Here is a 14,794-nt window from a genome sequence, read left to right on the forward strand (position 1 = left end):
TGCAGCTTCTTCAAAATAAAATTTGCAGTGCACAGCTCCTAAGAGGAAATGGGCCATGCATATGAACGTCCAAAAGTCTAACAGACTACTTTAAATTAGCATGTTTAGGCTAAGTTGAGCATTTGCAGCAGAATGGTTGGAAATTAACTTAAGAAAGAATGAGTCATCTAAGAAAATTAGATTTCTGCTGTCTAGTGCTCTATGTTCTTTGCACACTTCAACTCACAAGACTAATAACTACATCACATTATATTTAAAGCTGAACTCCAGGCAAAAACTAACATTGTCTTAATGCAAATGCAATTGTACAGTTAGTTAAATCTTGGTGTTCTATGTGTATTATCTTAACATATGTGCAATAACTCAGCATGAAGTCCTGCATTTTTGCTTCTATGCAGCAGCTTTCTGTAGGTAAGCCTGGTCAGCTCTGCACTTTCTTCTTCTTCTTTTGACAATCTGTTGTCAATGGACTTGGGCCAAACATACAGCTCTCCAAGTGATGATGTCACTGTTGTGTTACAAAGTAATATTTGGGTTTTCACACAAATCAAACCTATTGTAGCTATTGGGGGATAAAGTTAAATGAACATTTTGTGCCTGGAGTTCAGCATTAATATCACTTCTACTACCTTAGTAAATGATGTTTCCTTAAAATGATTATCCTTCCTGAGAGTGGCTGCATTGATCAAGTTGTCATTTTGTCTAATTCTATTAAACAAAAGGTGGCATTATCATTTGTCTGCTGTTTTTTTTTTTAGGCGCTATCCTTTGAGTAGAGATATAAATTTTGGAACGTGGTTCGTGCTTTGCCTTCCAGTCAGTATCATTCTGATCCTGCTTTCATGGCTATGGCTGCAATGGCTCTTCTTAGGATTCAAGTAAGGAAATTTCAATTATGTTGAGAGCTGTGTAATAAAGAAACAGGTCTAAATAATGTTAATTACAGTAGAGTTTGCACACAGAATAAATATTAAAGAATAAAGACTCGCACACACGATTGTATTTCCATCATTTGTTGTCGGATTTTGATAAAAAATGTCCGATGGAGCAGACAAACGGTCGGATTATCCGACAACATCCTGCCATCACAAAATTCCTGACGGAAAGTCTGATCGTGTGTACGGGCCTTTAAGCCGAACTCCTGACAATATACAGTGGAACCTCGGATTGCAAGTAACGTGGTTAAAAAGCGTTTTGCAAAATGAGCACTGTATTTAAAAAAATCGTGACTCGGTTTGCGAGTGTTGTCTCACAATATGAGCATGATTCAGGCCAAAACGGTGTTCAGTACCGCTTTTTGCCTGAGGTGGGGGTGCACTGGAGCCGAGCAGAGCCGAACGTCACAGATCGGAAATGCACGGAAAGGCCTTTTGACAGCACGGCTGACCTCAGCAAATCTCGGGTAGGAAGTCTTTCTGAGGTTTACCGAGGTCAGCCGAAGTGTCCTCGGGTCTTTTCAGCCGTTTGAGGCTCTCCGGTGCCCCCTGCCTCTGGCCGTATGCGGTATACTGCATCCCATTGAAGTCAATGTGGAACAAATTATTTTAGTTTCCATTGACTTCAATGGGGAAACTCGCTTTGATATGCAAGTACTTTGGATTACGAGCATTCTCCTGGAACAGATTATGCTTGTAATCCGAGGTTCCACTGTATGTATAACACATAATATTTCTGGTTTAAAAAAAAGCCTCAAATAGATTTTTGAATATAGCTAGTATGCGTATATCAAATCTATCATTGATTTACTGTCTTGTAATCTCCTGCACAGCACAGCCCAGTTTAGAAGTGGAAGGGGATTGTCTTTTATTTTAGCTTTCATTTTAAATGGTTTATAATTTACCAGAAGATAATTTCATATTTGCATATAAAAGGTGTAAATGGGACAGGTATGAGCTGTAAACCATGCATGGGACAGGGACACCCAAGAAGTAGGTTTTTCTACACTTTTATTTAGCAAGGCAGGTGGGATGTGTACAGCAAATTTGTAGCATAAAAAAAACTTAAATATCTTCTTGTCCAAGTCAACACCTAAACTCATGTTCATTCCTGAATAATAGTTTTCCCCATATTAGAATCCCCAAACAAGTGGCACATACATCTTTTTAGCATTCTGTCAGTATTCAGCCTTTCATCCTACAGCAAAATACCAAATTTATAGTGAAATAAAATTGTAATCAGAATATGTATCTTTTAAGTTTTAAAGAGTTGTTTAGATGTGGCAAAGAAAAATCACAACGAGAAAAGGCTTCAGCAAAAGTCATCCAGGACGAATACACAAAACTTGGCCCTATCAGGTAAGCTAAATACAAATATGTAGGTATTATAGTTGAAATCATATAACGAATACTAAAGAGCTGTAAACATTATTTTGTAGCTATCAAGAAATCATGACCTTCATTCTTTTTCTGCTGATGGCTCTGCTGTGGTTTACAAGAGATCCCGGATTTTTTCCTGGGTGGTCCACTCTATTTCCAAAGTAAGGATTGTTTCCAACTTTATTATTTAATCAGTATTTGCAGCTCTGTTACCGAAAGAGACTTGGTCACAAGACCATTCATTTCAACAAAAATCTTTTCATAGGATTATGTGCACATTTAACATATTTTATGCATGTTATTAACTTGTGAAAGCCTCCCGTATGTAGACATCCAAAAGGCCTGAGACTGCTGCTGGGTGCTGCCATCTTGTAAGTGATATCAGCAACCTCAACAGACTTAGAGCTGTCATCCATAGTTAAAGCGGAGTTCCACCTAAAAATGGAAATTCCGCTTAACCCACTCCTCGCCCCCTTACATGCCACATTTGGCATGTAATTGTTTTTTGGGGGGGGGGGTGGGGGCTTCAGGAGAAGGGGACTTCCTGTCCCACTTCCTTCTTCCGCCGAGGGGCTGTAAAGGCGATTAGCTTAATCGCCTTATTGCAGCCCCTCCCCTCCCCAGTGCCGCTCGCGCATGCGCAGTGGATGCCCAGCCGTGAAGCCGAAAGCTGTCACTGCCGGGTGCCCACACTAGGAATAAAGACGCCGGCCGGCGAGGGGGGGGCGAGGAGCGGAGCCCCGGCCGGCGAGGAGCTGGAGCCGTGGAGCAGGTAAGTGTCTGTTTATTAAAAGCCAGCAGCTACACTTTTTGTAGCTGCTGACTTTTAATAAACTTAAAAAAAGGCTGGAACTCCCCTTTAAGTATATAATTACATAGTAGGTAACGTTGAATATAGACAATAGGCCAGGGATATGCAATTAGCGGACCTCCAGCTGTTGCAGAACTACAAGTCCCATGAGGCATAGCAAGACTCTGACAGCCACAAGCATGACACCCAGAGGCAGAGGCATGATGGGAATTGTAGTTTTGCAACATCTGGAGGTCCGCTAATTGCATATCCCTGCAATAGGCCATCCAGTCCAAACTGTGTAGGTGTACGTGTGTCAGTGTCGATAATCATTTCCAATATCCCTGTATGTTGTGTTCACTAAGATGCATGTCAATACTCACTGCTGACACCACCAATTGTGGAAGAGAGTTCTACCTCCTTATCGCCCTGACAGTGAAAAATCCCCTGTGCTGCTTTATTTTAAACTGCTTCTCCTCCAATCTCATTGTGTCCTTTTACACTCCCTGAGACTGAATAATTTTTTCCTAGGCTGGGATCACCATTAAGGTATTTGTAAATTGCTATAATTTCCCCTCTCAAGCGTCTCTTCTCTAGCAAGAATAGTAATTCGATCAGTGATTTTTTTCATGACTGTAACATTATGGCGGACACATCGGACACTTTTGACACATTTTTGGGACCATTGTCATTTTCACAGTGTTCAGTGCTATAAAAATGCACTGGTTACTGTGAAAATAACACTGGCAGTGAAGGGGTTAACCACTAGATGGAGCTGTAGGGGTTAAGTGTTCCCTGCATAGTGTTTCTTACTGTAGGGGGTTGGGCTCTGTGTCACATGACATTGATCTCCACTCCGAGTACACAAAGCTAAGTGTCATTGTCACTAGTCAGAGCGGGGAGATGCGTGTTTATACAAGCATCTCCCAGCTCTATACCTCCGTGAGACGATTGCAGGGATCCTTGATCGAGTCCGCGGGACTGTAGGTGGGTGAATGAAGGTGATGGGAGGGGTTAGTTGCATCAGCAGACAGAGTGGGGAAATTTTATAAATGTACCCAGAGCATGGCAAAGCCCTTTTATTTAAATAAAGTAACATAGTGTGAATTCTTGGTCAATTACTTCCAGTGATCCAGTGATGTAGATTCTTAAAGAATCTTAAGGAATGACACCCCAGCAACCTGCCAATATAAGATAACCTAATCCAAGGGCCCTCTCCCACTCTCATAGCAAATGACAACTCCCTGGCTGGCTGACAAAACCCAGCAAACCAGTGATGCTGGTTAATATCATTGATCACATCAGCCTGTAGCCCCTAGAGTGCTGGGCTATGGAGGAGGTGGGAGCGGCTGGCTCAGGCTCTCAGGGGTGCACTCAGACATCTGGAGGGAACTAAAAAATATGGTCAGGATCCTTCCAGAGCCTGGAGCAGCTCTTTGACGTCAGCCGTCGGCTAGCAGAAATAAATGCACTACTGTGAACCATATGAGAAGCATAGCCAAAATAGCTTTTGACATAACTCTTGCGCCACCATCTTGCACCACCATCATTAAACTTATTCTAATGTACTTTATAATTCTTCCTAGTAACTTGTGACCCTTAAAAAAAAAAAAAAATACTCCCTATACACTTTGTTCCCTTTTTGTCCCCTAGTCTAGTAGTCTTACTAATCTTCAAACACATGCCTACCTTTTTTTCCCCACATGATTGAGAGTTGGCTGTCTTTTGCTGGATCCTTTAAGCCAGATGCACACTAAGGTCAGTATAGCGATCTCCCCCACTGAGCTATTGTGTTCTGACAGGGGGACAGCCCCGCCAGAACACTGTGATCAGCACTCTCTGCCATTGGAGTCGGTCGGCTGCTGGTTTTCTAGCATGCATGTCCGGCAGAAGCTAAACTTCTGTCAGACAGACCAACATACACACAGGCAGAATGTTTAACTTTTTTTTGAACCGGCAAATGTCTCCCGACATTCTGCCTGTGTGTACAAGGTTTTAGCTTGCTCACCAATAACGCGAATGCCAGATCTCGCTCAAGTGGATAAAGAGATCTGGTGCCATTGTCTATGCGGAAGCAAATGTATGCACTTTGAATTTGCTGGAAGCACTGTCTCCTTGGTGTATTGACAGTGATTCCCCAGGTGATTTCAGGAAGGCTTTGCTGACATCTCCAGAGGCTAGGTAAAAGGGTATAATGTCAGAGTCTACTGAATACTGAACTATTTAACCACTTTCCACCCAGCCACTGCATATTTACAGCCGTGTGGGTGCTTCCTCCTTCTGAGTGGACGTTTAGGAACGTCCCTCAGAAGGAGGGGGATCGCACATGCATGCCTGCGCATCGGTGCGATCCGGAGGTGCTTGTGTCACCCGTACACCGCATCTCTGATTGGTAGGAGGGCTCTGTTATAGGCCCTCCTGATCAAATGACGGCTGTGTCCAATCACAGCCATCATGTGATGTAAACAGAGAGACGGTTTCTAGGTGATCGGCTCTCCTCACACAGAAGTTGTCAGTGAGGAGAGGAGAGAGGATATCTGCAGCCTGCCGGGGATCAGTGAGTACGAGCTGTTTTTTACATATTTTTACACACTGATCACCTGCCTAGTGTGCCCACACAAAGTCCCCAAAATAGTGTCCCCAAAACACATGTCCCCACACAGTAAAAACACCTGTCCCCCATATATGTAACAGTAAAATCAAATGTCCCAATGATCATCTGCACACATATGTCTGTGATCTCCTGCGAACATCTGTACATGAACATCTGCGTACATCTGTCCGTGATCACACAAACCAATTATTATACACTTAACAGGATTTTTTTACCAAAGACTTGTAGCAGAATACATTTTGGCTTAAATATATGACAAAATTTGATTTTATTGGATTTCTTTTAAAATAGAAAGAAGAAAGTATATTTTTATTCCACATTTCCACACTTTTTTTCGCTTATATCGCAAAAAATAAAAGTCGTGAATAAATACAACCAAAAGAGAGCTCTATTTGTGTGAACAAAATGATAACAATTTTATTTGGGTACAGCGTTGTATGACTGCGCAATCGTCATTGAAAGTGCGAGAGCACTGAAAGCTGAAAATTTGTCTGAGAAGGAAGGGGGTGAAAGTGCCCAGTATTGAAGTAGTTAAAGCTATTCGGCTAACAGTCTTGTATTATCGGCAAAGGGTTGCTAGTAACTAAGAATTTCAAGTAAACATAAAAAATACATTTAAGAAATTTAAAAACATTTCAGTACTCTATTAATAGCATTTATTTTTACATTTTCTGAAGAGTTTGTGCCAAACAAATTTTTAAGAAATCTGCCAGTTTTATAAAGACAAAACGAACAATTAATAGGAAGTAATGCTATTAAAACAGTGCTCTATGTTCCTGTGTGGGTTTTCTCCAGATACTCTGGTTTCCTCCCACACTTCAAAAGACATGCAGGTAGGTTTATTAGATCCTGTCTAAATTGACCCTAGTATGTGTATGCATGCATGTGGTTTAGGGACCTTAGACTGTAAGCTATACAATATATGTAAAGCACTACATAAATTGTTTACACTGTATACCAATAATAAACACAATTTTTATTTATTTTTTATCATAAAGGGAAATGGCTTTCTGTGTAACACATACAGTCATTATGTTAAAATATGTATTTGCTTTCTCTGTCTTAGCATTCTATAAAACATTTCCGTAAATGGGTCATTTTAATTTATTAATCAATTTTACTTCTAGTTACCGTGGGTTTGCTACTGACTCTACTTCAGCTTTACTGTTGGGTCTCTGTTTCTTCATCATCCCCGCATATCCTTGGAAAAGAAAAAACGCTGGCAATAACAGTTGAGTATTCTTCTAAAAAGGAACAGATTTCACAGAAGTTAATTTTGTCAAATGCATAAACAGTCCTTACATAAAGCATGTGCCTCTTTTTTCAAACTATTTGGAAAACTATTTCAAATACAAATTTGAAAATGTAAAGATTTTATCAGTCAGTCAATTTCCACTTTCCTAAAATTCATATCCAACTACTAGGGATAAGCCGAACACCCCCCCCCCCCCCCGTTCGGTTCGCACCAGAGCCCTCGAACAGACCGACCGTTCGCGCAAACGTTTTGAACCCCATTGAAGTCTATGGGACTCGAACGTTCGAATTCAAAAGTGCTAATTTTAAAGCCTAATATGCAAGTTATTGTCGTAAAACGTCTTTGAGAACCCGGGTCTTGCCCCAGAGAACATGTATCAATGGAAAAAACATTTTAAAAACTGTCGTTTTTTCTGGAGCAGTGATTTTAATGATGCTTAAAGTGAAAAAAAAAACAATGAAAAATTCCTTTAAATATCGTACCTGCTGGGTGTCTATAGTATGCCTGTGAAGTGCCACGTGTTTACTGTAGAACTGTCCCTGCACAAAATGAGATTACTATAAAAAAAAAGTAATTTAAAACTGCTTGCGGCTTTAATGTAATGTCTGGTCCCTGCAATATGGATAAAAATCATAAAAAAAAGTAGCACAGACACAGACAGTACACACACCACGTAGCTTTAGGTGCACACTGCAGAGGACACAGGGCAGTACACACAACGTAGCTTTAGGTGCACACTGCAGAGGACACAGGCAGTACACACCACATAGCTTTAGGTGCACACTGCAGAGGACACAGGCAGTACACACCACGTGCCTTTAGGTTCATACTGCAGAGGACACAGGCAGTACACACCATGTAGCTTTAGGTGCACACTGCAGAGGACACGGGCAGTACACACCATGTAGCTTTAGGTACACACTGCAGAGGACACGGGCAGTACACACACCACATAGTTTTAGGTGCACACTCCAGAGGACACAGGCAGTACACACATGATCGATCAAAATTATTTTGATTGGTACTTACCTCTCTGCCGGCTTCCGGGCCTTCAGGAAGTTCAGTCGGAGATCCGGTGACATCACAGACACCGGGCGGGGCTTGCCGTGTCCATCTGAAGGGCTCCTTTGCTGTGCCTTCATATCTGCATGCCGGCGGGACCTTACTATCTGCCACATGCAAGGGCTGTTACACTTCCCTCTATCAACCTGGGATTCTACAACTATCCACTGGGAGTTGTGATAGTTCCCTTCATGGGACATTTACATGCCAACGGACTGATGTTAACCTCTCCTCATCTGGATTCAGCAGTGGCATCATTGTACACATTTTTATACCAGTATCATACTTGGCTACTTTTGCTACCGTTTAGTATTACTCGCACCATTTTTACAGTTTATGTAGCTACATCGATTTTATCTCCAATGCAATATTTATTTTGTTACCTACTTAAAGACTTTAAGAGTTTTAATGCTATTCCCATTGCCTTTGCTATCCATTTTCCCAGTGGCTGGTAGCTGCACTGGGAATCAGCCTGCAAGGAGGAGATCAGCTAAAAGTAGTTGGATCTGTATGTGCGTTATAATTAATCGAAATTAGTCGATTAATCGATTTAAAAAAAAAACGATTAATCGAACACAAAAATTTTGATCAGTAACAGCCCTAGACTTTACACTTTAGATTAAAAATTACAGACACACTGCTTGACCCTCCCAGAGCTTGGTAACATTGCATTCAGAAGTTCAAGCTCTTGTGCCTGTAAAACAAGGTTCTTTTTTCACTTGCGTTGATCTTGGCAGTTTAATCCCATTATTTGTAATAGAGATTCTTCTTACATTCAACAGATTCTTTTGATTATGCCCCACTCATCACGTGGAAAGAATTTCAGGCCTGTATGCCTTGGGATATTGGTATTCTTGTTGGTGGTGGATTTGCATTGGCAGAAGGATGTGAGGTAATATGTTTTTGTCTTTTAGTCATTCTCATATTAATGATTAAAAGCAGTTTACTAATATGTTTTCAGTTTCCTCCAAATGTTTTTCTTTTCATTTTTGAGATTATTTCTGTGGTATATTATTCCTTCAGTAAGAAGTTAACATGAGTAAGGTTCAATTCTATTTAAGCTACAAAATGAACACTATCTACGCTGAAACAGCAAAGTTTGATATTCAAATCAGAACATTAATGAGTTATGTAAGCTTAGACGTGATTTTTTTTTTTATAATTAAGGCCTATACACCCGATCATCAAAGGGGAAAAATTGGCACGTGTTCCTTAAAGTGCTCATCAGATGACTGTTATTTGTAAAACATGGAGAGTTCTTGTTTGCTAAGCTTGTACTAATACTGTATCCTGCCAAATGGAACATACCGTATGTTGCAGTCCTTGCTCCACAACACCTTTCCCCAGGTGGGCTTACTTTGGCACATTTTACACAATCAACATATTCCTAGTTACAGAACCATAGCACTTTTTACAATAGAGTATGAAGCCATTTTTTGTTTTAGATGCATTGTTTAAGGATTGGAGCCTCCGTCTGCATTTTACTGCGTCTTGCGTACCTGCTGGGTAGATTCTCTTATTTCTGTTTGTATTGATGACCACTGTCAGTGAGACAGAAAATGGTGAAAAATCCAAAATGCTAAATCTGTCACCCGTACGAGTGGAGGCAAGAAGATTTTCCAATATGGACACCTGCTGTGATCACAACTTTTTAACCGGGGAATTCTCCTCACTTTGTAGAGATTTCCGCTTACATCCTGTTGCATATACACAGCAGCAAAGGATAAACAAAACAGAGGGTTTTGGCTGTACATACACTCTACAAGAGTCAAAAGTGAAAAACAGCCATCTGAACATGTAGGGCCAGATTCAGAAAGATCAGCGGATCTTTAGTTCCGCGTAATCTATCTGATTTAAGACCGGCCGCCGCAAGTTTTAGTGGCAAGTGGGTAATTCACTAAACACTTACCTCCAAACTTGCGGCGGCGTATCTTAAATCCCCCGGCGGAATTCAAATTCCGCGGCTAGGGGGAGTGTAGCATTTAAATCAGGCGCGTCCCAGCGCTGATTTAACTGCGCATGCGCCATCCGCAAATTTTCCCGGCGTGCATTGCTTCCAATGACTTCGCTAGGACGTCATTGGTTTCGGCGTGAGCGTAACTTGCGACGAGCGGTTTTGTGAATCGACGTACGCAAATGACGTAAAAAAAAAAAAATTGACGCGGGAACAACGGCCATACTTAACATTGGCTGCACCTCATAGAAGCAGGGGTAAGTATACGCCGGGAAACCGCTTACGTAAACGACGTAAAGTGACTGCGTCGGGCCCGTGTACGTTTGTGAATTGGCGTATCTCGCTGATTTACATATCGTCGCCGTAAATCAGCGAGAACGCCCCCAGCGGCCATTTTAAATGTGCAGTTAAGATCCGACTGTGTAACACAGTTACACCTGTCGGATCTTAGGCATATCTATGCGTAACTGATTCTATGAATCAGTCGCATAGATACGACCGGCCTAACTCTGAGATACGACGGTGTATCAGGAGATACACCGTCGTATCTCTCTCTGAATCTGGCCCATTAGCTAAGCCGTGTCTCACACTATGAATTGCACGAGAATGCACTGTGCATTTTTGTGTGATTCACATGCGATTCAGTGCACTGCAGTTTAAGTTCATTCATTTTGCATGCACTACTTTTGGAAACGCACTGCAACTGGATCGTATGGTACTCTTGCACCATGCGATATGGATGGATTCATTAAAAGAGAAGTATGGGATTCATTTTTATTTTGGAATCATACTTACCTAGGTAGATAAAGCATCGGTCCGATTCTGCATCTGTCCCCCGCTGACTTTAACACTGAGAACTGAGCGATCAAACATCGCTGATTGCTCGATTCTCAAAGCTCCCTGAGCAGAGATCTGGTGACTATCAATCACAAGCTCTCTGCTCTGTCCCCCCCATTCTCCCTGGAACACTGGGCTATGGAGAGGACGGAAGCGGGAGTGGCCAGCTCAGGCTCTGAACGGCTCACTGAGAGGCTGAACTGGGTGCCAGTCCAGGCTCCTGGTTGGATCCTGGCCATATGGTTGCGATCTTTCCTGAGCCTGGACCGTCTCTGACTTCAACTTCAGCCCACTGTCTGCTGAAAACGGGTCACGGGAGTGCAAAACAAACTGCACTCCTGTGCTCCACAGGAGAATTACAGCAAAATGAGTTTTGGCTGTACTTCTCCTTTAGCTGACACCTGCTGCACATCGCAACTGTAGTGCGTTTCAAACACAGTGCAGGCGACATGCACAGAATGAATGTTTCCTGAACGAAATTCTAGTGTGAACCTAGCCTAAAAGAGGAAAAAAAATATTGTATGTGTCATTGATCTTTGATTATGCCATTGCAGGTTTCTGGACTGTCACAGTGGATAGGGAGCAAGATGACTCCACTTGGCTCATTACCAATTTGGAGTGTGGTTCTCATTGCATGTGTAATTGTGACCTCGGTGACTGAAGTTGCTAGCAATCCTGCAACAATTACCATATTCTTACCTATATTGGCTCCATTGGTGAGTTGGAAAAAGTCATATTTATGGTCATTGCAAAAATTGCAACATGATTTTGATTTGTTAGAGGATATAATAATGCATATATATATTATTCTTAATGTTCACAATATATTTGTAAACATTAGCATATATTGTATAGCTTTTGAAAACATTGGGGGGTTTAACTCAAGTGGTAAATGCGAGTCCACAGCAGTCAGATGTTAGGTTTGAGGGCATGGCAGCCCATTTTTTTTGAAAAGAAACAAAATAACAGTTCACACACAGGATTCCCACGCAGGGGTTCTTCTCCAGAAATGTTCATATAACCAAAATGCCAAGCCTCCTGGCTCCTAGGCTTACTTAGCCTTGCAGTACCTGCTAAACCTGGCCCACTCCTGGCCTCAACAGGATTCTCCAGCCTACTGTCTCCCAAACTTCCGGACTTCCCTTTAGACTCACTAGCCACCTCAGGCTACCAGCCTTTCAGTCCATCAGGCACGAAGTCCCCCCCACACCAGGGATGTAGTCTTCCAGGGCAGACAGACAGACAGCTCCCCACACACAGGTCTGTCTTGAACCAGCAGTCAGCTGCACACACTCCACCTTCCTCTCACCAGTCCCTCATTATATTGGTTATTCACAAGACCTGGACACAGGGTTGGAGATCCCATCCCGCCCAAGTCTCTGCAGGATCTCCAAAATACACAGCCCCATCCGAACTTAGAAAAACCTGGAGAAAGCTGCCAAAACAGTTTTCTCCATTTCAAAACTATGCTGTGTAGTTCTGCAGTCTGCTGACATGCAGACTCTGGGGCAGATCCACAAAGATATTACACCGGCGTATCTCTTGATACGCCGCGTAATTTCAAATTTTGCACGTCGTATCTTTGTTTTGTATCCTCAAAACAACATACGACGGCATCTCGGCTAGATCCGACAGGCGTACGTCTTAGTACGCCGTCGGATCTAAATGTGCAATTTTTTGGCGGACGCTAGGTGGCGTTTCCGTCAAATTCCGCGTCGAGTATGCAAATTAGCTATTTACGGCGATCCACGAACGTACGACCGGCCGGCGCATTTTTTTTACGTCGTTTGCGTTCGGCTTTTTCCGGTGTATAGTTAAAGCTGCTGTTATGAGGCGTACTCAATGTTAAGTATGGCCGTCGTTCCCACGTACAATTTTTAATTTTTTACGCTGTTTGCGTAAGTCGTTCACGAATAGGGATTTGCGTAGAATGACGTCACCATCGTGAGCATTGGCTTGTTCCGGGTTAATTTCGAGCATGCGCACTGGGATACCCCCATGGACGGCGCATGCGCAGTTAAAAAAAACGTTGTTTACGTCGGGTCACAACGTATTGACATAAAACACGCCCCCATCACAGATATTTGAATGGCGCGCCATTACGCCACCAAAGATACACTACGCCGCCGTAACTTACTGCGCAAATTCTTTCAGGATTCGAAAAAAAAAGCACAAAGTTACGGCGGCGTAGCGTATCTTAGATACGCTGCACCCGGCGCAAAGGTACGTGGATCTGAGCCTCTGAGTCCTTTTTTGCTCCCTTTTTATAATGACAGGGACTCTTACTATTACACTTTATATATACTGTATTCAATACATTTTATCTTATGTATGGTCCCAGCTGAAACCTTTGTATTTTTGACAAAAATAGTAACAATATTGATTGTAAAAGTTAACCACTTCCATACCGGGCCTATTCTGGAACTCCTCTCCTACATGTAAAAATCATCATTGTTTTGGTAGAAATATACTCAGAACCCCCAAACATTATATATGTTTGTTTAGCAGAGCCCCTGGTGAATAGGATTGTATTCATTATGTCCTGCTCAACAATTTTTCAAACTTGTTTTTTTTTGGCAAAAAAACTGTTTCATGAATTAAAAAATAACAAAACAGTAAAGTTAGCCCAATTTTTGTTGCATAATTATGAAAGATGATGTTACGTTGAGTAAATACATACCGAACATGTCACGCTCTTTTTTTATCACTTTTATACCTATTACAAGGAATGTAAACATCCCTTGTAATAAGAATGGTGCATTACAGGTCCTCTTTATGAAGAGACGTGGGGTCTATAAGACCCCAAATCTCTCCTCCAGGCTGGAAAGATTGAGATAAAAAAAATTTACGATCTTTTTCTTTCCAGCTGAGTTCTCGCTTTTGTTTACTTTCGCCGGACGTTGCGCCCGGGCCTCCGAAGGTCATAGAGATGACTGGGAGCCATTTGGTCACCGCAAATCTCTATGATCAACATCAAGCAATGGAATATTCTTTCTCCGGTCCACCAATCGTACGGGCGAGCCCGAAAAAGCACCGGAGGGTGGCGCGGGGTTGGTTGGGTGTCCGCTCTTGCCTCTGTAAGTACAATCAAGTGGCTGAACTGCCGCTATGATTGTTCTTACAATGCACTGTAAAAGATGATATCTGAATAATGCATCCCCACTCAAAGTCACATGATGTCCTTGGGCTGGAAGTGGTTAAAGATGAATGTTAGACACTATAGGAACAAGACATATTGTATTTGACCCTTAGCATTGGCATTACATTAAAATAGTTAAAAAAAAGTTACATACCATAATATGTCTAGATCATGGGTCGTCAAACTATGGCCCTCCAGTTGTTCAGGAACTACAATTCCCATCATACCTAGTCATGTCTGTCAATGTCAGAGTTTTACAATGCCTCATGGGAGTGTAGTTCCGCAACAGCTGGAGGGCCGTAGTTTGAGGATCCCTGGTCTAGATAAACCCTACAACTGTGTTAAAATGTGACATACTGCAGTTCAAAAAAATTAAGAGGCCAAAATTGTGACACTATATTTATTGTCATGATCTTGACCTTTTAATTCTATTAACTATGATACCAAATAGTGACCTAACTGACAGCTTCAGAACGAGCGAGCAAGCATGGTGTTGAGTGCTTGAGGGTGCGCTCCCGTGATACAGCCGGAGGCCATAGTCGCTCACTGTATCACTCGGCCCCACCCCCGGCGCGCCACGTCATTGGAGGTGATTGACAGCAGCGCAAGCCAATGGCTGCGCTGCTTTCAATCAACCAATGAATAAGCCGGGAAGACGCCGGGAATGCCTGTTTGTTCACGGCACAGGACTTTCGAGGGGTCAGGTAAGTAATCGGGAGGGCTGGGGGGGGGGGGGGCGCTAATACTCAGATGTTTTTTCACCTTAATGCATAGAATACATTAAGGTGAAAAAACATTTACCTTTACAACCCCTTTAAGATTTAACAC

At 42.3% G+C, this 14,794-nt stretch overlaps 1 protein-coding gene across 1 annotated transcript in view; it reads left to right on the forward strand.

The window, feature by feature from the left end:
• The window catches only part of SLC13A1 (solute carrier family 13 member 1), a 106,553-nt gene that overhangs the window by 81,548 nt on the left and 10,211 nt on the right, over positions 1 to 14,794 (forward strand). The window contains exons 9-14 of the mRNA XM_040343716.1: positions 759 to 878; positions 2,196 to 2,294; positions 2,375 to 2,476; positions 6,847 to 6,950; positions 8,819 to 8,928; positions 11,382 to 11,543. Coding sequence (XP_040199650.1) covers positions 759 to 878; positions 2,196 to 2,294; positions 2,375 to 2,476; positions 6,847 to 6,950; positions 8,819 to 8,928; positions 11,382 to 11,543 — 697 coding nt within the window. The remainder of the gene's footprint in view (positions 1 to 758; positions 879 to 2,195; positions 2,295 to 2,374; positions 2,477 to 6,846; positions 6,951 to 8,818; positions 8,929 to 11,381; positions 11,544 to 14,794) is intronic.

The sequence above is a fragment of the Rana temporaria genome, chromosome 3 (assembly GCF_905171775.1).
Source record: "Rana temporaria chromosome 3, aRanTem1.1, whole genome shotgun sequence".
Classification (NCBI taxonomy): domain Eukaryota; kingdom Metazoa; phylum Chordata; class Amphibia; order Anura; family Ranidae; genus Rana; species Rana temporaria.